The sequence below is a fragment of the Hyperolius riggenbachi genome, chromosome 1 (genome assembly GCF_040937935.1).
Source record: "Hyperolius riggenbachi isolate aHypRig1 chromosome 1, aHypRig1.pri, whole genome shotgun sequence".
NCBI classification, from domain to species: Eukaryota; Metazoa; Chordata; class Amphibia; order Anura; family Hyperoliidae; genus Hyperolius; species Hyperolius riggenbachi.
This window is the reverse complement of record NC_090646.1, coordinates 338,743,675-338,771,548: the sequence shown is the minus strand read 5'-3', so window position 1 is coordinate 338,771,548 and position 27,874 is coordinate 338,743,675. Positions and strand designations below refer to the sequence as shown.

Here is a 27,874-nt window from a genome sequence, read left to right as displayed (position 1 = left end):
ACAAGTGAGGAAATCCCGCCCCCACTGGGGCTCTTTGTCTTCAAATGTATGGGTCGCTCTCCAGAAAAAATGATTATTTGGGTACACAAAATAAACAATTGACAGCAACCTCTAATAGCTAGGGGGCTGTAAACAATATCACTGGGAGGGAGAAGGCGCCCACAAAATAACCATGGTTGTAATAATTATAAAATGGCTTACCTCTAAGAAGAAAAGGCAACACCAATATAGGAAAGAAATTTTAATAATTAGACACTACGATAACGCGTTTCGTGGTGCAAAGTCTACTTCCTCTGATCAAATAAAGCTGTGTCTGGGTAGCCAAGGTGCAGAGCTTGGAGCGCCTAAAGAAACCCTGTTCAATAAAAAATTTTTTGCCATGGCTACCAAAAGGAATGAATTGTTTCTTCTCTGCTTACATCTAAAATTCCACATATCTCTTTTAGCTACTTGGAGCCACTGCCATTGAAGATAAATTACAGAAGGGAGTCCCAGAGACAATCCAACTATTAAAGGATGGAAACATGAAGATCTGGATGCTGACTGGGGATAAACAAGGTATGATTTAATATGATCATTTGAAGAGATTATTAGAGTTACATTTTTGGCACTGGCATGCTAAGATAAATGGAATTGGTGATAATCTAGACCCTAACTGGGACCTGCTTTCACATAATCACTCTTGACATAATCCAGTCAAAGCACTAGGACATTTTCAGTATTTTACAGAAAACATACCTGGAGTGTCTGAGAGAGTTTTGATGCACAAGACATGCAGCAGTTAGTAAAATTAAATTCAAGTGTATGTTTTTATTTTACAGAGACAGCAGTGAATATTGCATATTCCTGCAACATTATTTCTAGTGATATGCAGATTGTGGAAGAGAATGAATTAAGGTAAAGAAAACCACTTTAATATACAAATTGTATATACTAACTCCAACAAAAAACTGTAACTGGATGATAAGATACACATTTGTTTATACATTGTTACCATCCAGTACAATGTGACAGTAGGCATCCTAGCATAAAATAATTCTGCGCTATTTTGCATGGTCTTGATAATAAATTAGGGAGTTGGAGGAATGAATTCTGTAGGATCAGACAGCAGTGGTATTTATGGCGAGTAACATGTTATTTAGGGATAGTGCTGGTTCAACAAAACTTGGGCTTTGTCAAGACAACTCACTAACACACATCTTTGAGTATGTAAATGAACAAAAACTGGAGGTTGAAAAAAGATTGAGTGGGGTGGGGGTGTCAATGCCAATTCAGCCAAGACAGGTTAAGACAGCTGTTGGATCTATGGATGTTTAGCTGAGAATTTGATATGTACTAACTGAATTGTATGTTGACTAGGGGAGGATATTTTGTTGTATGTTATATGATTACGCCTGTCTTGTGGGGCACTTTAATTTTTCCAATTGTCTAAATCAATAAAATGTACCTTTAAAAATCAAGCTTCAAAAAAGATCCAGCTGTGCTTCTAAGTAGAAAAAGATTGGGATTATTTAGCTTCAATTGGAGCAAGTGGCCCAGGAAGGGAAAGTTGCACAAATGTGTAGGAGCCTTGCAATACATAGTGTGCCAAAGTTTGCTTCCTCCTGCCTCAAGAGTATGCCACAGCAATCCATTGTCCCCCACACTGTGTTGTGGCTTTGGCTACAATCCCATGTACATTGTATCCAGCCTCATATTGCTCATTCATCACTGGCACACTACAACCACATGTGACTACAGACAGACAAGGGACTACCTGTGACCTCTGCTCAGGAGTGGAAGTTGCCCTACAACTGCTGGTGACCTGAAATATTGTTAGGAACCTGGAGCACGCAGAGTACCTCTGGGTGCCACACATGGGGGGCATGGTGACAGCAGATTGTGGGTTGGTAAAATTATGTTCCAAAGTGAATATGAACTCTTTGGGGGTAGAGTGTTCAAATTTATTTAGATGCATTATCTTGGATCTAGAAAGTGCAACAATCATGTTCAGTTTTCCATTGTGCAAATGATGAGATCGTTTAAAAAGCTTTATAGTGTGTGAATAGTGAGATATAGTGAGGAATGAAAAAAAAATGGATGTCTGTGATCACTACATGACACCTGAGCTTAGCTTATGTGATTACATAAAATAATGCATTTTCTTTATTTTTGAATCCTAAAGCCTCTGCTTTTTAATCAGCTGTAGGGACAGTAGTGTTTCCTGATCTTGTCGTTTTGGATGACAGACCCTGGACAGGGTCCAGTATCTTGGCAATACGGCATGAAAGCATGTGATGGAAAATTAATCTTCTAAGATAGGGGATAAAAGTACTCTTTTCCCATAGTAGGCTCTGCAGTGTATGTTTCTCTCGATCTAACCCCTTGTCTAAACTTAGGAATTTGATTGAAAAGGACACACATAATGAGGAAACTATTAAAGCAAGAAACTTGCAGATGAGAGGCGCATCATGTGACAAGAAAGCATTAGTCATCACTGGGGACTTTCTGGTAAGATTGTTTCTTAATGTAATGTTATCAGAAGACAGATGTATATTCTGTAATTGACTTGTCAGTTCTTTTCAGTTACCCCCTCACCTACTTGTTCTTATTCACCATAAGTAGCACTTTTCTACTACTTTATCAGTGATTTTTGTAGAAGACATAAAGACACAAAAAATATTTTCTGACAATTTTTCCTCCTTCATGTTATTTCTGCCATATTTATTTGGAAATGTCAAATAATCAGAAAGATCCCTTTGATAAAAGGATTGTCATCCTAAAACATTGGCATTTTGCTGTACTGTGCAGCCCCTCATTGTTTTGTATACATGTTTACATGTATTATAATACGGTTTACTCTGACAAAGAGCCACTGTATTTTTGTCATTATATTGCTACATACCATTTTAAAATGGAAATATTAGTTATTTTGAACAACTAGAACAGAGCTGCCTTCTACCATATCATAGAGTTCTCTTACTCCTAGTTTTTCGGGATACACAGTAAGGGCTGGTCCACATTGAGGGCAATTGCGTTGCACTTGCCAAACGCCAGAGATCGGCAAACCGCTAGTGCAATGTCCCCCAATTAGAGATGGCTCGAACTTCCGAATTTAGGTTTGTGAACCTCGTACGCAAACTTCTGAAAAAGTTTGCGATTGCGCAAACTTTGCGAACCGCAATAGACTCCAATGGGCAGGCGAACTTTCAAAACTTCAAACATTCATTCTGGCCAGAAAAGTGATGGAAAAAATGTTTCAAGGGGTCTAACACCTGGAGGGGGGCATGGTGGAGTGGTATACACGCCAAAAGTCCCAGGAAAAAAATCAGGATTTGATGCACAGCAGCGTTTTAAGGGCAGAAATCACATTGCATGCTAAATTGGTGGCATAAAATGCTTTAAAACATCTTGCGTGTGTATACATCAATCAGATAGTGTAATTAGTGTACTGCTTCACACTGACAGAGCAAACTCACTGTGTAACGCACCGCAGACAGCTGTTTGTGTAGTGATGGCCATGCTGGACTGGTGCGCACCATGGCTAGAGTGCAGGCAATATCAGTTTTCAAGCCCATATGGTCGCCGGGCTGAGATAGCTCAATGATAGAACAACAGTGACTGTCCAGCTGATCGAATTTGGTCTGACAACAATGAAGCAACAACCTTATTATCTTGGGTGTGCCCCCCAACACTTACATATAGCTGGCGGTCATTGCTTCATTGTGATATGCAAGCCCCTTCACCACGGCAAGGTAACAATTATGAAGGGGAATTGACACATGTACATGCCTTTTGTTTTGTTTAGACAGGTATGTACACGCACCAGATAAAACTGTTAATCCACCTGGAGTCCTGGACTCTGTTGGTGGTGGTGGAAAAGGCAGTCAAGCGGCCTGCAGACAGAGATGCTGTGTGGGGACTGGGGATCGACTTAGTCTTGGGGCAGGCAGTCACACGGCATGCAGACAGAGATGCTGTGTGCGGGGACTGACTTAGTCTTTGGGCAGGCAGTAGCCCTCTGGGATCCATGCCTCATTCATTTCGATAAAGGTGAGTTACTGAACACTTTTTTGACCTAGGCGACTTCTCTTCTCAGTGACAATGCCTCCAGCTGCGCTAAAGGTCTTTTCTGACAGGACGCTTGAGGCATGGCAAGACCGAAGTTGGATGGCAAATTGTGACAGCTTTGGCCACAGGTCAAGCCTGCGCGCCCAGTAGTCCAGGGGTTCATCGCTGCTCAGAGTGTCTACATCCACACTTAAGGCCAGGTAGTCGGCTACCTGCCGGTCGAGGTGTTGGTGGAGGGTGGATCTGGAAGGGCTAAGGTGAGGCATTGGACTAAAGAATGTCCGCATGTCCGACATCACCATGAGATCGCTAGAGTGTCCTGTCCTTGCCTGCGTGGACATGGGAGAAGGATTACTGGCAGTGGCACCTTTATTCCGTTGTGCTGTGACATCACCTTTAAACGCACTGTAAAGCATACTTGCCAGCTTGTGGTGCAAGTGCTGCATCCTTTCTGCCTTCTGGTGAGTTGGTATCATCTCCGCCACTTTGTGCTTATACCAAGGGTCTAGTAGTGTTGCCACCCAGTACAGGTCATTCCCCTTCAGTTTTTTTATACGGGGGTCCCTCAACAGGCTGGACAGCATGAAAGCCGCCATCTGCACAAATTTGGATGCAGACGTACTATCTATCTCCTCTTGCTCTTCCTCAATGATGTCAGGTAAGTTTTTCTCCTCCCTCCCTACAGCCACGAAGAATACCACGGGAAAGTTGAGCAGCACAAGCCCCCTGCGACGCCTGCTGCAGTTGTTCTTCCGCCTCCTTCTCCTAAAAAAAAAACCACCTTCCTCATCTGACTCCTCTTCCCCACACGACTCTTCCTCCTCCTCCCCTCTCCTCTGTGCTGCCGCAGGTGTTGAGGAAACATCTGGTTCTGCTGATAATCGATCCCACAACTCTTCCTCCTGTTCCTGTTCCTGCTCCTCCACAGCTTGATCCACCACTCCACGCACGGCACGCTCCAGGAAGAAAGCATATGGGATCAAGTCGCTGATGACGCCTTCACTGCGGCTCACCATGTTTGTCACCTCCTCAAACGGCCGCATGAGCCTGCAGGCATTTTGCATGAGTGTCCAGTACTTCGGCCAGAACAACCCCATCTCCCCAGAGCATGTCCCTTTACTGTAGTTGTACAGATACTGGTTGGCGGCTTTCTCCTGTTGTAGCAGGTGGTTAAACATCAGGAGCATTGAATTCCAGCGAGTCAGGCTATCGCAAATCAAATGCCTCACCGGCAAGTTGTTTCTCCGCTGAATATCGGCCAAGCGTGCCTTGGCCATATAGAACCGCCTGAAATGCCCACACACCTTCCTGGACTGCTTCAGGATGTCCTGTAAGCCTGGGTACTTACACACAAATCTCTGAATTATTATATTCAGCACGTGCCATGCAGGGTACATGTGTCAACTTTCCCAAATTCAAAGCCGAAATGACATTGCTGCCATTGTCACACACCACGTTGCCGATCTCCAGTTGGTGCGGAGTCAGCCGCTGATCCACCTATTTGTTCAGAGCAGCCAGGAGAGCTGCTCCAGTGTAACTATCGGCTTTGAGGCAAGACATGGCTAAGATGGTGTGACACCGTCGTACCTGGCATGCAGCATAGGCCCTGGGGAGCTGGGGCTGTGTAGCTGTAGAGGAGATGGCAGCACCAGTAGAGTAGCACTGCCACTCAGCCAAGGAGGTGGAGGAGGACGACAGCGAGGAGGATGAAGCAGGAGGAGGAGAAGGAGAGGAAGTGGCAGCAGACCTGCCTGCAAGCCGTGGAGGTGTCACAACTAGGTCCGCTGCACAGCCACGTACTCCCTGCTTGCCAGCAGTCACCAGGTTGACCCAATGGGCTGTGTAAGTAATGTACATGCCCTGACCGTGCTTTGCAGACCAGGCATCCGTGGTCAGATGGACCCTTGACATAATGCTATGTGCCAGAGATGACACCACTTGCCTTTCAACTTCATGGTACAGTTTGAGTATCACCTTTTTTCAGAAATAATTGTGGCCTGGTATCTTCCACTGCGGTGTCACAATCGCCACACATTTTTGGAAGGCCTCAGAGTCCACCAGCTGGTATGGTAACAGCTGGCGAGCTAACAGTTCTGCCAAGCCAGCTGTCAGACACCGGGCAAGGGGGTGACAGGCAGACATTGGCTTCTTCCGCTCAAAGATTTCCTTGCTGCTGCTACTCAAAGAACACCAGGCTGCTGCTGTGGGCAGAGGAGTGGGAACTGCTCAAGGTGAGAGGCGGAGTAGAGGAAGGTGGCTGTAAAGGTGCAAGGGAGAAAGTGGCTGAAGATAATGCACCTGAAGGAGGAGGAAGAGGAGAAGAAGGGTGGCTTTGCTTTTGTGTGCTGCTTTTCCTGAGGTGGTCTTATCATTGCAGTTTGTGCTTTTTCATCATGTGCCTTCGTAACGCAGTTGTCCCTACGCGGGTCTTGGCCTTTCCACGGCTCAAAAACATTTCCACACCGCTGAGCCCTGGGGTGATGGCACTAGGGTGGCGTCAGCAGCTGACGTTGAAGGGAATGTTGGCTGGCTGTCCATAGGTGGCGATACATGCCGCCTGACACTGCCACAAGCTGTTTCTGATGATGAGCTCCCCCTGCTTCTTTCAGCAACTCGTCTCCTCCTACTCCTCTTTGACTCCCCCTCTGAACTGTCCCCCTGGTCATCATGTCTATTAGGATCCCATGTGACATCTATGCCAGTATCATCATCGTCGTCATCATCATAATCATCCTCCACAGCTTTGCTTGTATCAGACACCTCATAAAATGCACCAACAGCAGGTACTTCATCATCCTCCTCACACCTTACGTCCAGAGTGACGCCTAACTGAGACATATGAGGTGGTGTAACTTGCTTAGCGTCTTTATCTTGTTGTAACAATAATGGCTGTGAATCAGTTAATTCCCCACCAAATAACTCATGCGAAGTGTCAAATGTAGCGGATGTGGTGCTTGTAGTAGCGCTGGTGGCTGCGGAAGATAAGGTGTTCTGTGTTAAATAGTCAACTACGTCCTGACAATCTTGGGGGTTGACTTCTTCTGAGCACTGTACTTTGGTCCAGGGCCACACAAAATCACGTCAGCACGACCTCAAACAGACCTGCCGAGTGGCTTGCCTCTGGCTCTGCCAGTTTTGTCCATATTGGGGGGGATAAAGTGAAAGGTATGCACTTACTTGACTAATACAATGTGCAGTCACACAGGTGCAGTGACTGGTATTACAATACAATGTGCATCGGTCACACAGGTGCAGTTAACAGGTAACACGGACTGGTATATTAAACAGCGTGCGGTCACACAGGTACTGTGAACAATTATGCAATGACTAGTATTACAAATGTGCAGCTGTCACACACACAGGTACCGTGAACAGGTATGCAGTGACTGGTATATAACACTGCGTGCAGTTATGTAGGTAGGTGCACTGAACAGGTATGCAGTGATTGGTATTACAGATGTGCAGCTGTCACACACACAGGTACCGTGAACAGGTATGCAGTGACTGGTATATAAAACTGCGTGCTGTCACGCAGGTGCAGTGAACAGGTATGCAGTGACTGCTATCAATACAATGTGCAGCTGTCACACACACAGGTGCATTGAACAGTTATGCAGTGACTGGTATAGAACACTGCGTGCTGTCACGCAGGTGCAGTGAACATGAACATGTATGCACGGTCGGACTGGTATTACAAATGTGCAGCTGTCACACACACAGGTGCAGTGAACAGTTATGGAGTGACTGGTATATAACACTGCGTGCTGTCACGCAGGTGCAGTGAACATGAACAGGTATGCACGGTCGTACTGGTATTACAAATGTGCAGCTGTCACACACACAGGTGCAGTGAAAAGGTAGGCACTGAATGTGCTGGGCCTGGCACAGTATAGCAAATTAGCAAGGGCCAGCTGCGAATGACAGGGCTGTATATGCAAGTGTCAGTGGGCCACACAAAACAAAAAAAAAAAACAGATCAGAAGAAGAACATTAGCTCTCAAAAGAGCTGTTTCGGGGTGATTTTTAGCAATAAGTATCAGCAAGGCCTAACAACAGCCTAACTAAGCTTTCCCTAATCTCTGCAGCAACTCTCTCCCTTCTCTCACTAACTACGCAACACACAGAGTGAGATCATTGCCCACGCAGCAGCCTTTTATACAGGGGGGGGGGGGCTCCAGGAGGGAGTGTAACCTGATTGGCTACCATGTGTCTGCTGACTGTGATGTAGAGGGTCAAAGTTTAGCCCAATGATGTGGTATAGGGGGCGAGTCAAACTCGCATAAAGTTTGCATCCGATTGCGAACGCAAACCACCGATGTTCGCGCGAATAAGTTCCATTCGGGCCATCTCTACCCCCCATGACGGTGTTGCCAAAGCAGTGTTCTATTTTTAGAAAATCAAAATCTTACTACATGTAGCTTTTTCCTGAATGATTCAGCTTAAATGAGTGTGCAGAAATGCACATTCCTTAAAAAATCTGAAAATCACATTGCAAGATTGCAATCGCTAAGTGCTTAGCAATTGCATATTACAGTTTGAACTAAACTTAAAAAGAACTTTACAGAATGCAACTTGATTAATATTGCTTATTTTTTAATATACTGATTTATAAATTATTTAGTCAATGTTTGCCCATTGTAAAAAAAAATCTTTCTTTACCCTGATTGACATTCTTAAATTTATCACAGATAGAAACATTTTTACTTCTGGCAAGGAGCATCACTGCGGAATGTTTGTTTGTTTGTTTGCTATTAGTTTTGAAGTCAGCAGAAACAACACCTGGTGTTCCAGTATGAGGCAGAAGGTGACATCATAGCCTAGGCTAAACATTACTGGAAGGATGGTGTTACATACCAATATATACAGTAGAAACAGGAAGTTTTTCTGATGCTGAATACAGGATAATTAACATAAAATTGGGTATCCTGGATAATGTATTACATTCTACCAGGGCCGGATTTGTACTTACCAGTGCCCTAGGCCTGCTGTCACCAAGCGCCCCCCCCCCCCCCCCCCCCCCGCCACCACCACCACCACCAAAAAACATTCTGTCCAACTATCTGACTAGCGATCACTGATCACAACTGAAAGTAGCGATCACAACTGAAATGGGCTCATTTCAGTTGTGCTGCTGTGCCCCTCCTTGAGCAAAGAATCAGTGGATGCTCTGTCCTCTCACGATGGAAATTTGCGCTCCTGCCCGAATGTGCACAGCAGCCGATAGTGTTCTGGGAATGCATACTTGAGAAATTACGCTGATGTATGATTGGTACTCGTCAAGAATGCATAACACTGTACCAGCCTCGGTTGCTGTGCACATCTGGGCAGGAGCGACAAATTACAGTGAGCGCAAGTGGCCAAAGCATGCGCTGCTTCTTTGTCCTCTGTGCGACTGGCTGCAGTCAGAGCCACAGACAGGTGACAGGGAGCGTGAGTGGCCAGAGCATGCGCTGCTTCTTTGTCCTCTGTGAGACTGGCTGCAGTCAGAGCCACAGACAGGTGACAGGGAGCGTGAGTGGCCAGAGCATGCGCTGCTTCTTTGTCCTCTGTGAGACTGGCTGCAGTCACAGCCACAGACAGGTGACAGGGAGCGTGAGTGGCCAGAGCATGCGCTGCTTCTTTGTCCTCTGTGCGACTGGCTGCAGTCAGAGCCACAGACAGGTGACAGGGAGCATGAGTGGCCAGAGCATGCGCTGCTTCTTTGTCCTCTGTGCGACTGGCTGCAGTCACAGCCACAGACAGGTGACAGGGAGCGCGAGTGGCCAGAGCATGCGCTGCTTCTTTGTCCTCTGTGCGACTGGCTGCAGTCAGAGCCACAAACAGGTGGCAGGGAGCGCGAGTGGCCAGAGCATGCGCTGCTTCTTTGTTCTCTGTGCGACTGGCTGCAGTCACAGCCACAGACAGGTGGCAGGGCAGTGCAATGGAGAAAAGCCCAAACAAAACAGAGAACAGGTAAGTAGCAAACATCCTGTCAAGACCCACTTTGGATGTTTGGTTGTAATTAGTGTGGACCTGAACTCAGAACTTCCTCTCTGCTCTAAAAGATACTCAACAACATAACCTTTAAAGAAAAAACATTTCTTAGTTACAGCTGATACAAATCCTGCAATAAATAGACAGTGTTTCTAATTCCTACTTTCATGGAAACAAATATTTTAACATCTTGTGCTTTAAAATAAGCTTATATGCTGTGGCAGTCAGGTGACACAGGGAAGATATCAAATTTGTGATTAGACACAGATGTGGAAGAATTCGAAAGGCTCTCTAAATACATACATGGTGCATGTCTCTGCATGGTTTCCTTCTGTCCTGTGCAAGAGTTCAGCTCCACTTTAAAGCATCTGAATGACATTTATTTATATTTGCTGAAAAATCTATGCATCTCTTTTGAATGCTGAATGTACATATGGTGGTGTGCTTTAAACATATAGACAGTATACAGGAACAAAGTCTGAAGAAGGCTTATTAGCAGAAAGATTACTCTTTTTCTTTTAACGTCAATAAATGGTATCATCCTGATTCAAAACTCCTCAGCTTTTGCTGATGGCTAAGATGGTACCAATGCTCTAATGCTACAGGAAAGCAGAAGGATGCCAATTCATACACACTAGCATTGAGGTAGTAACATCTCAGGTGACAGTGACAATTTAGCAATGAAAGGGAAGCATACAGCATTTTTATTCCAGGCTGCCAGCAGTTCTCATAGATGGTCGAGATGAAGGACAGAAAATGAGTCAGGAAAGAGTTAACTTAAGCAGAGAGGCGATCACTGGCTAGGAAGAAAAAAAAGCAATAAATTACGGCTAGATAAGAAAGTGTAATTTACAACTGCCGGGGTCAGACAGTGTCACAGCTCTAAAAGAGAAGGCGAAGAAACTAGCAGAAATGTTTGTGAATGCCTGCATTAGAACTCAGCGGAACTTAGTTTTATCTGCTTTGTAATGTAAATCCCTGGTATTTCTCACATCCACTTGTACTGTATGTTAATCCATATAAATAATTGGATCATCAGGTGACAGTTATGATTGATCCTGATTGTTATAACACATTAGGAAGTGAGAGGTGCAGGGATTGGGGAACTCTGGAATTCCTCTATTAGTGCAGAGCAGGGCGCTGGCTGGCTGCGCTGTGGGAACAGAGGAGATGATTTACTTTGACATATGACCTCTTCTCTCTCCAAGTCATGCCGCCCTTCTGATCTTATCTGATTTTATCGCCCTAGGCCGTGGCCTCTGTGGCCTTTGCAGAAATCCGGGCCTGCATTCTACGATATGTTGTTACAGTGCCTCTTTAATAGAAAATCAGAAAGATTTTTGCAGGGTCCAAATGCCCAGTCAGTGGTGGCTCCAGCTACATTTTTTTTTTCCTGGGGGGGGGGGCTCAAAGGGGGCACGATTTCTGGCTGGTGGGGGCCCATTTGTGTGATCAAAATGTATATTTGTTTGATGAGCTTTAGATATTTTTTTCTTACTGCAGTTGATAAAATGAAGGCTAACTACTTCAGCAATGATAGGAACCAAATGTAAACATCACAAACAGAACGCAGAAGCTTTTGTGCAGAAACAGATTGTCCAAATAATGCTGCTATTATTGCAGATAGGTTACCTACAGATGTACATGGCTAATTTGCTGACGTGCTTTAATCCTTACATGCTAGCAAGCTGCTCCTGTGTGGACATATCACAGATAAATCATTCCAGCACCCAGCCTGTGTCTCACATCTCTACAAGCAAGAGGAGAGCAAAGAGGCAGGAGGCAAAGAAACACTGTGGCCCATATGCAATTCATATTTTCACCTGAGTTTTCTCCTAGGTGATAATTTTAAACTTGTCGATAAAAGCTACAATCTTACCGTTTTTCTTTTAAATTAGCCAATAAACTAAAGCTTGTATTTTTCAGACAGAATGTTTTGAATCAGGATATAAATCCTGATTCAAAAATTCCTGTCTGTAAAATACAAGCTCTAGTCTCCAGCAATGCTTAGCTACTAAGATAAGGGAATTACACACACTAGAGCTTGTATTTTACAGACAGGAATTTTTGAATCAGGATTTATATCCTGATTCAAAACATTCCGTCTGAAAAATACAAGCTTTAGTTTATTGGCTAATTTAAAAGAAAACGGTAAGATTGTAGCTAAGATTTTCAGACTCTATTCCTATTGAGTGACATTGTTAGTACATACAATCAGAAGGAGGAAGAGAGATTTTTTTTTTTTTTGCAAATATAAGTTTCATCCAGATACATTAATTACAAGGGATCTTGCAAGGATTGTGGGGTAATTATGGCAGATAGATAAGAACCTTGGTTTACTTAACACCTACAGTACATAGCTAACACGTAGAGTTTCTTACAGACACTATCCTGTTTACTGTACGCAGCTGGAGCCTGTAAACAGTTAACTGTATGTTACTGAGCGGGGGGGGCAGTGATTCCCATGGGGGGGGTTTGAACCAGTGTATTTCCAGTACTGGGCCCATGTGCCAACATGCCCACCTACCTGGTCGATGGCAGCGAGAACTACGTCAGCTCAACTCTAGTGTCCTAGCTGACCCCTTCCATGCCCTCTCCTCCTCTCTCCCCACCCAAGCCTGTCCTAATCTTGCTGCAGCTCAGTATCATCATGCCCTCTCATTGGCCCTAGAGGAAGCTGCTCCCCCAATATTCTGCCGCAACTGCCCCCCTAACCCCCAGCCCTCGCACACCACCCATACTCGCAACGCTCAGAGGGTAACACGTTCCACTGAACAGAAATGGAGGAAAACTCGACTTAACCAGGATTTCCTACAGTACAAGGCTAACCTGCCGCATTTCCACACTGCCTTTGCTGATGCAAAGCAGGAATACTTCACCAAGCTCATCGGAGCACAAGCTTCCAACCCCGGCGTCTCTTTGCCACTTTCAACTCCCTGCTTAAACCCACCCCCTACCCTCCGTTTACTCCCTTTCTGCCACTCACTTCACCAACAAGATTGTCTCCATTCGTCAGGAAATATCCAGCCTTCAATCCTCACCCCCCCATCCCCTCCCATCTAGCTCCTCCTCCACCCTATCCTCCCCTCACCTCCTTCACTCCTACTACCGTTGAGGAAGTCAACCACCTTCTGAAGACTTCCCATACTCTCTTGACCCTGTCCCTTCTGACTTACTCCCCCCTCACTTCCTGGGTTTGACCCCAGTCCTCACTACCCTGTTTAACCTCTCCCTATCCACAGACACCTTCCCTTCAGACTTCAAGCAGGCCACTGTACTACCCCTGGTCAAGAAACCCTCCCTCGACCCCTCATTACCCTCCAACTACCGCCCTATCTCCCTCTTCCCCTTTGCCTCAAAACTCCTTGAGTGTCTGGTTTACAATCACCTGACCCAGTACCTCAATACCAATTCCCCGTTAGACCTACTGCAATGTGGATTTCAGCGTGCCCACTCAACCGAAACAGCTCTTACCAAACTGGTCAATGACCTTGTCTTAGCTAAAGCTGAAGGCAAATACTCCATTCTCCTCCTCCTTGACCTTTCAGCAGCTTTTGACAAAGTGGACCATCCCCTTCACCTGTCCCTCCAGTCCATGGGCATTCATGACCTCACCCTGGCCTGGCTCTAATCCTACCACTCCAACCGCTCCTTCACAACCTCCTTCAATGAGTCCTCATCCACCCCCAACCAACTCTCAGTGGGAGTCCCCCAAGGCTCGGTCCTTGGCCCCCTACTGTTCTCCCTATACGCATCCTCCATTGGCAAGGTTATCTCCTCCATGGGCTTTAACTATCATCTGTATGCAGATGACACCCAGATCTACCTCCAAACCCCTGACCTATCCACCACTACTATAGACAAGGTCTCCTCCTGCCTATCAGCCATCTCCTCCTGGATGTCCGCTAGGTTCCTGAAACTAAACCTGGACATAACAGAATGTATGATCCCCCCACTATCCCTGACCCTCCCAGATGTGAATGTCACTAGTAACGACACTACTATTTGCCCGAGTTCTCAATCCAGTGCTGCATAATATGTTGGCGCTTTATAAATACAATAAATAAATAAATCCCACTGTCTGGGTGTCACCCTGGACTCTGTACTCTCCTTCACCCCCCACATCCAAAACCTCACAAAGTCCTGCAACTTCCACCTCTGTAACATCTGCAAGATCTGCTCTTTCCTGACCTCTGTCACCACCAAACTCCTCATCCATGCCCTCATAATTTCCCACCTTGACTACTGCAATGGCCTTCTGTCTGGTCTCCCTATGACCCGAATAGCCCCACTGCAGTCTGTCATGAATGTGGCAGCCAGAATTTTCCTCTCCTCCCATCGCTCCACCATGATGGCCCCCCCTCTGTGAATCCCTCTACTGGCTTCTTATCCAGTCCAGAATCAGATTCAAGATACTGTGTCTGGCCTACAAATCTGCCCAAACTACATTTCCAATCTTACTCAGAGGTACACACCTAGCCGCTCACTCCGCTCCTCCAATAAACTTCGCCTGACTGCCCCCCGCATCACCCAATCTCATGCATGTCTCCAGGACTTCTCTAGAGCTGCTTCAACACTATGGAACTCCCTACCTCCACCGTTAGGGCTCCCCCTCCTTCAACAGCTTCAAGAAGGCCCTCAAAACTCACCTTTTCACTCTGGCCTACCTCCCTACCCCCCCACCCGGTGCTCTAAACCCGCAGCTGAAGTCTGGTCCCCTACCTTTCGTGTCCCTACCTCTCCCTCTAGATTGTAAGCCTTCGGGCATGGTCCTCCTCCTTATGTCTCCTACCTGTTTATGCACCTCCATTACTGTACACCCATCCTATGGATCTGAGTGAACTCAACTTGCCCAATCTCCATGCTCCATCCAGTGACTGACTAAGCATTACCCTGTAATCATATTGTACTGCATGATCTGGTTTTGCATGTATTCCTGTATTGTCGTATTGCTGTATGTCACCCCTAAATATTGTCTGTAACTTTAACTAATGTCCAGCGCTGCGTAATATGCTGGCGCTTTATATATACAATGAATAAATAAGTATAGCAGACAAATCACTGAGACTGTATATTGGCATACGGAGATGAGGGCCCTGCCAAATAGGCTTACAGTCTAAGGGATAAAAAAATAAAGATATTATATTGTGCTCGCTGCAGTTTTTTCTGTCAAATGTCTGTACACTGAAGCAGCTACAACACATTTCTTTAGAGTTGAGATGCACGGACACAATGGCTACAATTCACTAAGCATTACCGCATTTGGTACTGGACAAAACAGCTGATTTTACCAAACAGGTTGTCAAAGTTTAATTCACTAAACCTATTATCGCACTGAAAAGGAAAATTACCAAGCAGTGAGGTAAATTACCGACTTGTGCGGTAAATACCTCAAGAAATGTCAGTAAATGTCAATTCAAAAAGATTAAAGCCTACGGTAAATGTTACAAAAGTGTACGGGGTGTTTACCTCCAGCTGTAAGCTGTCGTTAGCTATCTACTGTATCTCCATATGGTGTAGTAGTGTTACTGACAGCAGCAGACAGCCATCAGGAGGAGCCTCCCTGTCTTTCAGCTCCGATATATTGGCCAGCGGGCTTAACTAAATAAACAAACATTAAATCCTGTGGCTGTCAGGAGAGAGTGGACTTCAAAGAAGGCTGCACTGTGGGATTGACCTAAATAAACAAAAGGGAATTGCAGCGCTCTCAGGAGACTGGACTAGGTGACAGCACAGGAGGAGACTCACCAGTCCCCCTTACACACAGACACGGCATGCCCCCACCAGCCTGCGCTTAAGACACAGCCCATCAGGCACACCTCAGAGTAATTCAGGCAGCGAGGAAGACCAGCACATTACTGCACTCAGGCTGTCGGGAAATTACCACATGCAGCAATTGTGAATTGAGAAAAAAAGTGAAAGTTACCACATGCGGTACTTTCTGGAAAAGGGATTTTATACTGAACACGCCTTTGTGAATTGTACCCAATGACTAGGCTTGCCGTAGCAGAGATCAAGTACCTTTGACAATGTATGGCACTTATTCTCACCTTTTCTGAATTGTCTCACCACAATGAAACAAAAATGTTTATAATACTCAACACGTGACATATGTTACAAATCACAATGAAATATTTGCAATATATTGCAGATTAGTTTATTATTACTGAAACTCATCAGCCTCTGAATACTTCTAGAGTGGATTCATGTCTTGGGTAGAAAATCACGGCGAAGTAATGTCCACATGGAAAAAAATATTTTTGGCTTTAAGAAGAAAGGCAAGAGATGAGACTACAAGCCCAAGATCAAGAGCTCTGGTGGATTTGGCTTGTCAGTACCAGTCAGTCATTTGCTGCAGGATGACACCCAAACAGAAAGCTAGCATTGTGCAGCTGGTGAAAACTAACAAGAATGTTACCACTCTTGCCATAGGAGATGGTGGGAATGATGTCAACATGCTAAAGAGTAAGCAGTAAAACCGAGTTAATGTTGTAACACATATTGTGAAGACACATTTTGACACCCACACCACTAGACACAGCCCTTGACAAATTGAATTAAATTAATTTTCATTAGCACTTATATAGTACCTTTATGTGGCTTGATGTGGAGTTTTGATATTGCAGTAGGAATGAAAGCTTTGATATACTTTAATGACCTACTTGAACGATACATTTGATGAAAGAGATGCAGACAGGAAAAAGGCTTAGGGTACATCAGGGGTCTAGTCCTGGGAAAAGAGGTGAATGGACTCACCCAAAAAAAACCTGCGGCAAAAAATGGGCGTGGTCATGGGTGGGGCCAAATATACATGACCTTAGCAGTGGTGTAAAAGGTCTGCCAGGGAAGTTTGAACTCTGCCATTGTGTATCCCCCCAAAATAGATGTAATCTGACAGCATTTCACCAAAAAGACACGTAATCTGGCAGAAGTTTCTCCAAAATACAGGTAATATGGCAGTGGTTCCCCCAAAATAGGCAGCAGCAGTTCCCCCAACATACACAAAATCTGGAAGCAGTTCCCTAAAATATGCGAAACCTGGCAGCGGATCACCCAAAATACACGTAACACCCAAATACATTTAATCTGGCAGCTGTGGTCCCCCAAACATACACAATCTGGCAGCAGTTCCCCAAAATACGCGTAATCTGGCAGCTTCCGTTCCCTTAACATACACATAATCTGGCAGCTGTTCCCCAAAATACACAATCTGTTAACAGCGGTTCCTCAAAAATACAGATAATCTGACAGCAGTTCCCCCAAAATAGGTACCCCCAGCATAGGTAGCCAGGTCTATAGGTGTCCCCACTATAAATAGCCATGACTATAGTTGTCCCTAGAATAGGTAGCAAGGTATATAATGTCCCCAGAATAGGTAGCCAGGTGTATAGATGTCCCCAGAAAAGGTGGCCAGGTGTATAGGTGTCCCCAGTATATGTAGCTAGGTGTATAGGTGTCCCCAGTATATGTATCTAGGGGTATTGGTGTCCCCAGTATATGTAGCCAGGTCTATAGGTGTCCCCAGTATAGCCAGGTCTATAGGTGCCCCCAGAATAGGTAGCCAGATGTCCCCACAAGGAGGGGAGGCAGCGCAGAGAAGAGGGAACGGTGGGCAAAGTGGCAGGGAAGGAACGTCCCCCCCCCTTCCCTCACCTTGGTGCTCCCCCTTCCTCCCTCTCCCCCTCCAGAACTAAAATTTGCAGATGGCTGGCAGCGGGCGGGACTTACCTCTTCCTTGTTTCAAGCGCCGGGTAAGTAGTGATGTCCGATTCATTTGAGCTGGTTCTTTCCTGTGAGTTGAGTGATCCAGCTCATCAAACTGAACCAAATCAGTTCAGTGGATGAGACAGGAACTGCAGCTGCACACTGTGTTCAGCTGTAGTTCTTGTCTCATCCACTGAACTGATTTGCTTCAGTGTGATGAGTTGGATCACTCAACTCACAGGAAAGAACCGGCTCAAATGAACCAGACATCACTGCTTACCTGGCGCTTGGAACGAGATGGAGGTAAGTCCCGTCCGCTGCCAGCCGCTCGCAAATTTTAGTTCGGGGGGGGGGAGTGAGGAAGGGGGAGCCCCAAGGTGAGGGAGGGGGGGAGACATCCCCCTTTCCCCACTGTGCCCATGATCTCTTCTCTGCGCTCTCTCCCTCCACACATGCTAGGGTGGACATCGTCCACCCTCGGAAAAAAGCAGGTGGACGTCGTCCACCCGCCTTCACACCCAACTGGACCCCTGGGGTACATCTAAGTACTAATCTGTGTAGGTCGCTGATGAAAAGGCATCAGGGAGAGGTAAAAATTAAGCAATACACAACTTCATAGTTCAACTTTCTGGACAGAACTCTTTCTTTAACCAAACTACTAATTATGAGTGAGGCTTTTTTTTTTTTTGCAAGATTGTCATGGAAACCCATGGCTAACTGTATCTTCATCTCTCATTGGGGGCTGTCATCTGTAGTACTTGGCATTTTCTGCAGTGGCCTATTGCAGTCATCATCCAACAATAATAATAGTATTGCTTGTGGCAGGTGGTCCTTGTGCAAGGGGTGTCCTCTATATGCTCTTGCATGCAGGATGCAGCTACTCTGCCTCAGATACCCAAACCTCCAAACTTTCTGAGATGAGAGGGAAATACAGCTTTTATAGCAAGGTTATTTTACCTAAGGACACACTCCCTCTACACCTCCCCCCTTTTTTAAATTATGACTTTTCCCTTATATTAGCATGTAAAAAGATACTACACAATAATGTAAAGGTTAAATACAAGGTTTACCACAATCAGTTTGTTGAACATAAATGTAACGATTGGTGTCAGCAAGAACAGATTTTTCTGATTATTGGTGATCTGCAGTATCACCAATAATCTATTACAATAAATACATTTATTTTTGCATATCTGTACCTCAGGTACTTAGAGGGAGAAATGGGGAAGACAGTGGGATTTGTTTCTAAATTAGAGGTAGACAGTTACCTCAGTACTTCATAGCTGGTCCTTGAAGAAGAAATAGACCTCTGCAATGTAAAAATGTTAGAGAGGTTCTAGGCATTTTCTCACACTTCTTGCTTTGTTGTTCTTTGAAAGTAAAAATCTGGAAAAATGCCAAAAATCAGTACTCCAGTCATTATAGTAAAATAACCAAACAAGGAGCCCCAAAAATGTATCATTTCATAAAGCTAACCACTACAACTAATGTTTTCCTTTTTGATTTATTTTACAGCTGCTCACATTGGCGTAGGTGTGGTTGGGAAGGAAGGTCTCCAAGCTGTTCTTGCCAGTGATTTTGCAGTGGCTCAATTCGCTTACCTCCAAAACCTGCTATTTTTCCATGGCCGTTTATCCCACATCCGATTTTCAAAGTTCCTACAATATTACAACTACAAGACATTTGCCTATCTCTTTCACAACATTTGGTTTGCTTTTTTTAATGGCTTCTCACTTCTGGTATGCACTACCAAATCTTATACTTCTATATAAGCATATTAACTGTCAGCCTAATACTTCCAGGTAATCTTTTTACATTTTCTACCTTTGCAATTGCCAAAGAACATAGACTTTTTCATGTGGGAAAGAGAAAAAAAATGCTTGGGACATTTGGCTATCATTGTAGAGGGGAGGGGTAAATTTATTTTCAGGGGCGATTACCTCCAGTGAAATAGGGGAATTTATTGAGGGGCCTACTGATCATCAGTGTAATGTGGAACTTTAGTGGTGGGGACTCAATGATCACTAATGTAAGGGAGGGGAGTCTACAGGGTGTACTGGCTACAAGTATATGTGGTTCCTGGTGGGTGCATATTGACCACCAATAGACAAGACAAGACAAATAACATTTATATCGCGCTTTTCTCCTGGCGGACTCAAAGCGCCAGAGCAGCAGCAGCCACTAGGGCGCGCTCTATAGGCAGTAGCAGTGTTGGGGAGACTTGCCAAAGGTCTCCTACTGAATAAGTGCTGGGCTTACTGAACAGGCAGAGCCGAGATTCGAACCCTGGTCTCCTGTGTCAGAGGCAGAGCCCTTAACCATTACACCATCCAGCCAATATAAGGGGAGCCTTTATTAGGCTGCACACTAATCGGTTGGTGGAATATATTCACTACTGATGTAAATAGGGGCTTTATTAGGGAGCATATAGAACACTATTATAGATGGGGCTTTATTGGTTGAGGCATACTCACTACGATAAGGTAGTTCAATAACCAGCTATATAAGCTGAGCTATAATGAATTCAGTGACGGTATGTTGCCTGCCAATTCCTTCCCGACTCCAGATGGCAATTGATCCATGGATTTTATCTGATTGCCATCTGGAGTCGGGAAGGAATTTTTTCCCTTTTGGGGCTAATTGGACCATGCATTGTAAGGGTTTTTTGCCTTCCTCTGGATCAACAGGGATATGTGAGGGAGAAGGCTGGTGTTGTACTTTGTTCTCTGGTTCAACTCGATGGACATATGTCTTTTTTCAACCCAAATAACTATGTAATACAAATAGAATGTTGAAAGGGGGAATATTGCCTAATAAGGATAAGCAGGTGAAATCTGTGGACTCAAAGCAAAATTTTTATGAGTCTGCTGCCTAAATGCGCCATTTGCATTAAAGTCTATGGTATTGACTTTCATGGGTAATTGTGGCAACTTAACTAAAATCTTTTAAAAAGACGTGGTAACTATTAAGAAAAATGATTTTAAAGTTTTCGTGGTAAGTTGTGTTTTTAAACAGCATAGGATAACATCTCCCTTATCCCCCCCCCCCCCCCCCCCACACACACACACACACACACATCCTTTCTCTCTAAGAGCTGTTAACTCCCTTGTCCCTGATGCAAGCAGGTATTCCCCGGGAATTTCAAGTCTGCTTCAGAGTGGGGTTATCGCCCCTGAGCAATACAAGCCCACATTGTAAAACTCTCAAAAATTTTGTGCAAACCGATTTCAGCAATTTCGCTCATCCCTACTGCCTAACAGTGTGCATACTACTAATGTAAAGCGAGGCTGTGTTGGCAGTAAGTGAGACCATTAAAAGGCACTCTGAACACTAAAGTAAATGTGAGCTTTTATTTTAGCGTCACACTAACTACCAATGTTAGTGGATATACCACCAATATAAGGGCCTCTTTATTAGGTAGCACACTGTGTTACAACAGAAAATGTGGGCACTATCGCTTCAGCAAATCATGCGGTTTATTGCACTTTAGTTGTGTAAAAAGGATATAGCAGTATTGCACATTGATTAAAAATCATAGTACTTCACCCATCCGGTAGACCCACACACATGACCCACACATACTACTACTACTACTACTGCAGATTAGAGATTTAAAATGTCAAATGGGGACAGATTTCAAGTTTTTTCCTCCCTCAACCAGCTATTCTGTGTTGCATAACACACCTATCCTGTCTATACAGCAACTTATCTTTTCCATGTGCAACCACCTATGTGCAGGAACCCCACCCCTCCCACAACATGTGCTACTCATTTTCCATGTGCAACCCGAATATACAGAAGCCTTGCATCTATGTAGTTCACACCCCCTTTCTCTGTATTCTACCCTTCTTCTATGTGCAGCCTTTTTATTTACAGTGCCTCCCCATGTGCGACATGGGCCATGGGCTATTTTTTTTATTTAAGCATTATATAGTGCTGACTTATTACGTAGCACTGTACAGAGTATATTGTATTGTCACTAACTGACCCTCAGAGGGGCTCACAATCTAGTCCCTACCATAGTCATATGTCTATGTATGTATCTATCGTGTAGTGATTGTATCATAGTCTAGGGCCAATTTAGGGAGAAGCCAATTAACTTATCTGTATGTTTTTGGGATATGGGAGGAAACCAGAGTACCCGGAGGAAACCCACACAGACACGGGGAAAAATACAAACTCCTTGCAGATGTTGACCTGGCTGAGAATCGAACCAGGGACCCAGCGCTGCTAGGCAAGAGCGCTAACCACTACACCTTTTCTTTAAAACTGTGGCATGTCACAACATTTAAAAAAAAAAATTATGTTCTCGTGCATATGTATAAATACTATATTTTCTTAAGGGCTTGTTTCCACTTTTTATCAGCACATCAATGTTACAGATTGATACATGTTGCTCAAAAGCGGACAGCAGCGTACATATGGAAACAAGGCCTTACTAAACGGCTATGTGAAGTTGGCCCCCCTACAATCAGCACAAATAAACGTTCTAGCATGTTTGGTTAGTGCTACGTTTGTGCCCGTTTGTGCCGCAAAAATAAACATTTGTGCTGCTTTTGTTTTAAAGATAATAGCAATTATCTTTTTCCAAACGATGACATCACCCAGCCCCCCTACAAAGGTGCACGGACACAAAAGTGGTGTCGTTGGTTAGTGCTGGGTTTGTGCTCATTTGTGCTGCGAAAATCACCGTTCTATCTGTTATCGTTTTTGAGATATTAAAGTTTTTTTTATAAAGGTCAAAAGTTCACCCAGCCCCCCTACAACAGCATACAGATACGAAAGTGGTGTCATTGGTTAGTGCTGGGTTTGTGCTCATTTGTGCTGCGAAAATCACCATTCTATCTGTTATCGTTTTTGAGATATTAAAGGTTTTTTTTATAAAGGTCAAAAGTTCACCCAGCCCCCTACAACAGCATACAGACACGAAAGTGGTGTCGTTGGTTAGTGCTGGGTTTGTGCTCATTTGTGCTGCAAAAATCACTGTTCTATCTGTTATCGGTTTTGAGATATTAAAGGTTTTTTTATAAAGGTCAAAAGTTCATCTAGCTTCATTCACTTCACTATTGAGATGTTTCTGGTTTATTTAATGTACATATAATCCCCGGTTAAAGAATAAGATAGGGACTGTAGATTCATTCTTCTATGTCCCCACCTCTGTTTGTACCCCCTCTGTGTGCCTCTGCTTGTACCCCCCCCCCCCCTCCTGTGCTCTGTAACCCCTCTCTGTCTCTGTTTGTACCCCTGTGCCTCTGTACCTACTCTGTGCCTTTGGTTTTACACCCTGTGCCTCTGCCTGTACCCCTCTGTGCCTCTCTTTGTACCCCTGTGCTTCTGTTTGTACCCACTTGCCTATTTTTGTACTCCCTGTGCCTTTATTAGTACCCCCTGTACCTCAGTTTGTACCCCTTGTGCCTCTGTACCTCAGTGTGTACCCGCTATGCCTCTTTTTGTACCTCCTGTCTCTGTTTGTACCTCTGGTGTCCCCCTGTGCCACTGTACCTCTGTTTGTACCCGCTATGCCTCTTTTTGTACTCCCCGTGTCTCTAGTTGTAGCCCCCATGCCTCCGTTTTTACACCCCTGCGCCTCTTTGTCCAATTTGTCCACTTGCTGCTTGCACCCTTTTTTCCTGCACCCTAATCCACGGTTAACGAACAAGATAGGGACTGTAGGTTCATTCTTCTATGTCCCCACCTCTGTTTGTACCCCCTCTGTGTGCCTCTGCTTGTACCCCCCCCCCCCTCCCCTCCTGTGCTCTGTAACCCCTCTCTGTCTCTGTTTGTACCCCTGTGCCTCTGTACCTACTCTGTGCCTTTGGTTTTACACCCTGTGCCTCTGTCTGTACCCCCAGTGCCTCTGCTTGTACCCCTCTGTGCCTCTATTTGTACCCCTGTGCTTCTGTTTGTACCCACTTGCCTCTTTTTGTACTCCATGTGCCTCTATTTGTACCCCCTGTACCTCAGTTTGTACTCCTTGTGCCTCTGTACCTCAGTGTGTACCGCTATGCCTCTTTTTGTACCCCTTGTCTTTGTTTATACATCCGGTGCCCCCCTGTGCCTCTGTTTGTACCCACTGTGCCTCTTTTTGTACTCCCTGTGTCTCTATTTGTACCCCCAGGGGCTATGGCTTAAAGTATTAGAGGCGGAGGATCAGCAGGACAGCCAGGCAACTGGTATTGCTTAAAATGAAGTAAATATGGCAGCCTCCACATACCTCTAGCTTTAGCTTCCATTTATGTTGGAATAATACTAGGGAGTGGATAGCCACAACTAGAAGATACCATGTATCCACATTTATATCTTGTCCATACTTGCTATTCGTCATGCACTACATTGACCAGAAGTAGCTAATGTTGTTTTACCTGTTCACAGTCAACAGTTGGCTTGTTTGTGCCTTAAATCTGGTTAAATTGAATTATTTTGTTACACTCTGTATAATTTAGCAAAATAAAATTTCCAACCTTTACTGCAACTTGTCTCTCGGCAACTGTCGCTAGTCCTGCACGTGTCTCAGCTTGTGTATGCGGACTAGTGACAGGCAACACTGTGAAGTGAAGGGAGCATCCGGCCGGGGGATGCTCCCTTCGGCGATAGCTTCCGCCACGTCTATGCCCTGTAGCAGAGACGTGTAGACAGCTGTCGCTGCTGCGGAGCTGTCGTCTAGCTGTCGTCAGCACGTCCCCTGTGCGCTGGCAACAGCTACAATTGTAGCCCATGTGTATGGGCATTTAACTTTGCTGTGTCTCTGCTTCTCACCTAAATGTTCCACACCGTGCTCAATACATCAGAGACTTCTGGGTTCATAGCCAAAAGTGAGAAATATGGAGCACAGCATGGAACACAATTCTGAGATGGAGTGATAAAGAGAAGTTGACCCTCTGTGCCAAAGCCCAAGCTGTCCTGATTTGAGATGAGTAATTATTGAGTAGTAGGGCTAATGTTGGTTTTCTGCCTATGGACTTGTGTTTGAATTTGAGCTTTATAGATTGTGGCCGGGGCGTCCGTGCAACAAACTTTCATTGATCTGAAGCAAGGGGAACTTTAAAGTTATTGCAGCGCTCTATTTAATTTGAGAGCTTTAAAAAATGGACAGATAGTCCACGACTTATGAATGACCCAATCCCATTGCGATGACGTCATTTCTGCATGGAGGAAGTTTGAGTCCACTTGAGAAACTGAGTCCACCACAGGGTGGGGGGAGGGGTACAAATAGAGGCAGAGGGCAGGGACAGAGGCACCTGGAGGCACAGCGGGTACAAACGGAGGCACAGAGGGGGTATAGAGACACAGGAGGTACAAACAAAGGCACAGGGGGTACAAAAATAGGCATAGCAGGTACAAACAGAAGTACAGAGGCACAGGGGGGGCACAGGAGGTACAAACAGAGACACAGGGGGTACAAAAAGAGGCATAGCGGGTACACACTGAGGTACAGAGGCACAAGGGGTACAAACAGAGGTACAGGGGGTACAAACTTGGGTGAGGGTTACAAAAAGAGGCACAGGGGTGTACAAATGGAGGCACAGGGGGTACAAATAGAGGCACAGGGAGTACAAAAAGAGGCACAGGGAGGGGTACAAACAGAAGCACAGCGGTACAAACTGAGGCAAAGAGGGATACAAGCAGAGGCATTAGGGGTACAGACAGAGGCACAGGGTGTAAAACCAAAGGCACAGAACGGCACCGCTGGAATTCCATTATAAAACGATATTTATTGATTTAACAATAAGAACTGTAAAAGAATGGCGCCGAATTCCAAAACGTTAATTATCGTTTTAAGATGCCCATAAAACAGTTAATTATCGTTTTGAATGGATTTATTTCCGTTATTTATCGTCTTAGCTCTTAAACGTTATTTTATAAAACATTAATTAACGTTTTAGTTGTTAAACTTTATTTTTCCATTACTACATACATGCACACATACATATATGCATACATACATACATGCATACATACATACATGAATACAAGCACACATACATGAATACATACATACATACATACATACAAGCATACATACATAAATACATATACTGCATACATGCATGCATACATACATAAATACATACATACATAGATAAATACATGCATACATACATGTATGTATTCATGTATGTATGTATGCATGTATGTATGTACGTATGCTTGTATGTATGTATATGTACAGTCACGGCCGGATTTACCATAAGGCACTGTAGGCACGTGCCTACAGGCGCCTTATATTACAGAGGCGGCTTCCTCCCCTCCCCGAAGTTACCCCGCTGTGTGCAGTCAAGAGAGCCAAAGCGCCCCGCCTGGTATCAGAGCCAAAGCGCTGCACATGGTATCACTCACCCGCATGTTATCATGCCGATCATGTCTCCTGCTCTCTCCCCTTCCCTCCTGCTACAGTGTACTTCCGTCCAGCTGGTGTCCCAAGTAGCCGCTGTATCTACGTGCAGGGCAGGCGGGGGGAGTGGCACGGCACATTACTTTGTGTCCACCTGACTGCTCCAGCCCTTCATTGATTCGGATTGTGGGCCAAGCTGGAGACTTCCGTGTTGCTGTTCTCTTGACTCTCCCCTCTGTAAAACATTTGCTGAAAGTGGCCAGGCAGATGCTGCTCGAGGAGGAAACCAGACAGCTGATTTCACAGATGGACGTAGCAGGCAGCGTCTGCTGTAGAGGAATGTGGAGACAGGCTGCCTTGAAGAACGATCCTCCCCCCCCCCCCTCTCCCTCCGTGTGCAGGCTGAGATGTCATCACAGGATTCACTGGTGAGAAGGGAGACACAGTGCAGGAGTGCAGCCTTTCTTAGCACTGTGTGGTCAGTGGGAGGGCAATGTGGCAGAGTAATAATATGCATATGGACATTTGGAATAGGCCAGGTATGCACTGCACTTTCAGTACAGTATACTCAGTAGCTCAACTGCAACAGCATAATAGTGTATTAGAAAATTAAACAGTCTCCTGCTCCTCTCCATGCCCTTTTTCTAGCTTTCTCTGCACATCTATATCTCTTCTCTCTCTTTCCCCTCCCTCCCTCCCTCTTCTGTCTCTTTCTCCCTCTCCCCTCTTTCTTCCTCTCTCCCCCCCTCTTTCTTCCTCCCCCCCCCCCTCTCCACTGACCCTCCCCCCCCTCCCCTGTCTCCCTCTCTCCCCCTCACTCTGTCCTGCCTCTCCCTCTCTTCCCTCTCTCTTCTCCCTCTCTTCCCCCCTTCTCTCTCTCCCTCTCCCCCCTCCCTCTCTCCTGCCCCCCCCCCTCTCTCAGAACACCCTCATCTTTGACCTTCTGTCCACTCTTTACTCTGTCTGCCTATTCTCTCTCTGCTCACTCTCTGTTTTCTTTCTGCCCAGCTCTCTCTTTTTGTGCCAAGCTTCTCTCTCTGCCCACAATTCTGTCTTCCCTGCTCTCACTGCCCTCTTGCCTACTGTTTAACCCCTACCTCTCAAAGGGTCACCATAGTTGCACAGGACAGTCTTCAGAGGAGCTCACAATCTAATTCCTGGTATAGTTATAGTCTAATGTCCTACCATGTTATCATTATTATGTATTTATATAGCACTGACATCTTCTGCAGCACTGTACAGAGTACATAGTCATGTCACTGACTGTCCTCAGAGGAGCTCACAATCTAATCCTACCATTATTATTATTATTATTATTTAGTATTTATATAGCGCCAAAATATTACGCAGCGCTGTACAGTGTATATATATATCTTGTCACTAACTGTCCCTCAAAGGAGCTCACAATCTAATCCCTACCATTGCCATATGTCCATATTATGTAGTGTAAGTTCTGTAGTCTAGGGCCAATTTTAGAGGGAGCCAATTAACTTATCTGTATGTTTTTCGAATGTGGGAGGAAACCGGAGTGCCCGGAGGAAACCCACGCAGACACGGAGAGAACATACAAACTCTTTGCAGATAGTGCCCTGGCTGGGATTCGAACCAGGGACCCAGCGCTGCAAGGCGAGAGAGCTAACCACTACGCCACCGTGTTATTATTATTATTATTATTATTATTATTATGTATTTATATAACACTGACATCTTCTGCAGCACATTACATAGTACATAGTCATGCCACTGACTGTCCTCATAAGAGCTCACAATCTAATCCCTATCATAAAAATAGTCTAATGTCACACATTATTATTA

The 27,874-nt window shown here is 45.0% G+C and overlaps 1 protein-coding gene across 7 annotated transcripts in view; it reads left to right on the top strand.

The window, feature by feature from the left end:
- The window catches only part of LOC137511336 (phospholipid-transporting ATPase IK-like), a 377,608-nt gene that overhangs the window by 281,886 nt on the left and 67,848 nt on the right, over positions 1 to 27,874 (top strand). For 6 of the 7 annotated variants that reach the window (XM_068233975.1, XM_068233976.1, XM_068233972.1 and 3 more), the window contains 5 exons: positions 447 to 558; positions 822 to 897; positions 2,379 to 2,490; positions 16,221 to 16,488; positions 19,243 to 19,466. In XM_068233975.1, the coding sequence (XP_068090076.1) occupies positions 447 to 558; positions 822 to 897; positions 2,379 to 2,490; positions 16,221 to 16,488; positions 19,243 to 19,466 (792 nt within the window). Of the gene's footprint in view, positions 1 to 446; positions 559 to 821; positions 898 to 2,378; positions 2,491 to 16,220; positions 16,489 to 19,242; positions 19,530 to 27,874 lie in introns of all 7 variants that reach the window. The other variant, XM_068233978.1, reaches the window with a different exon arrangement.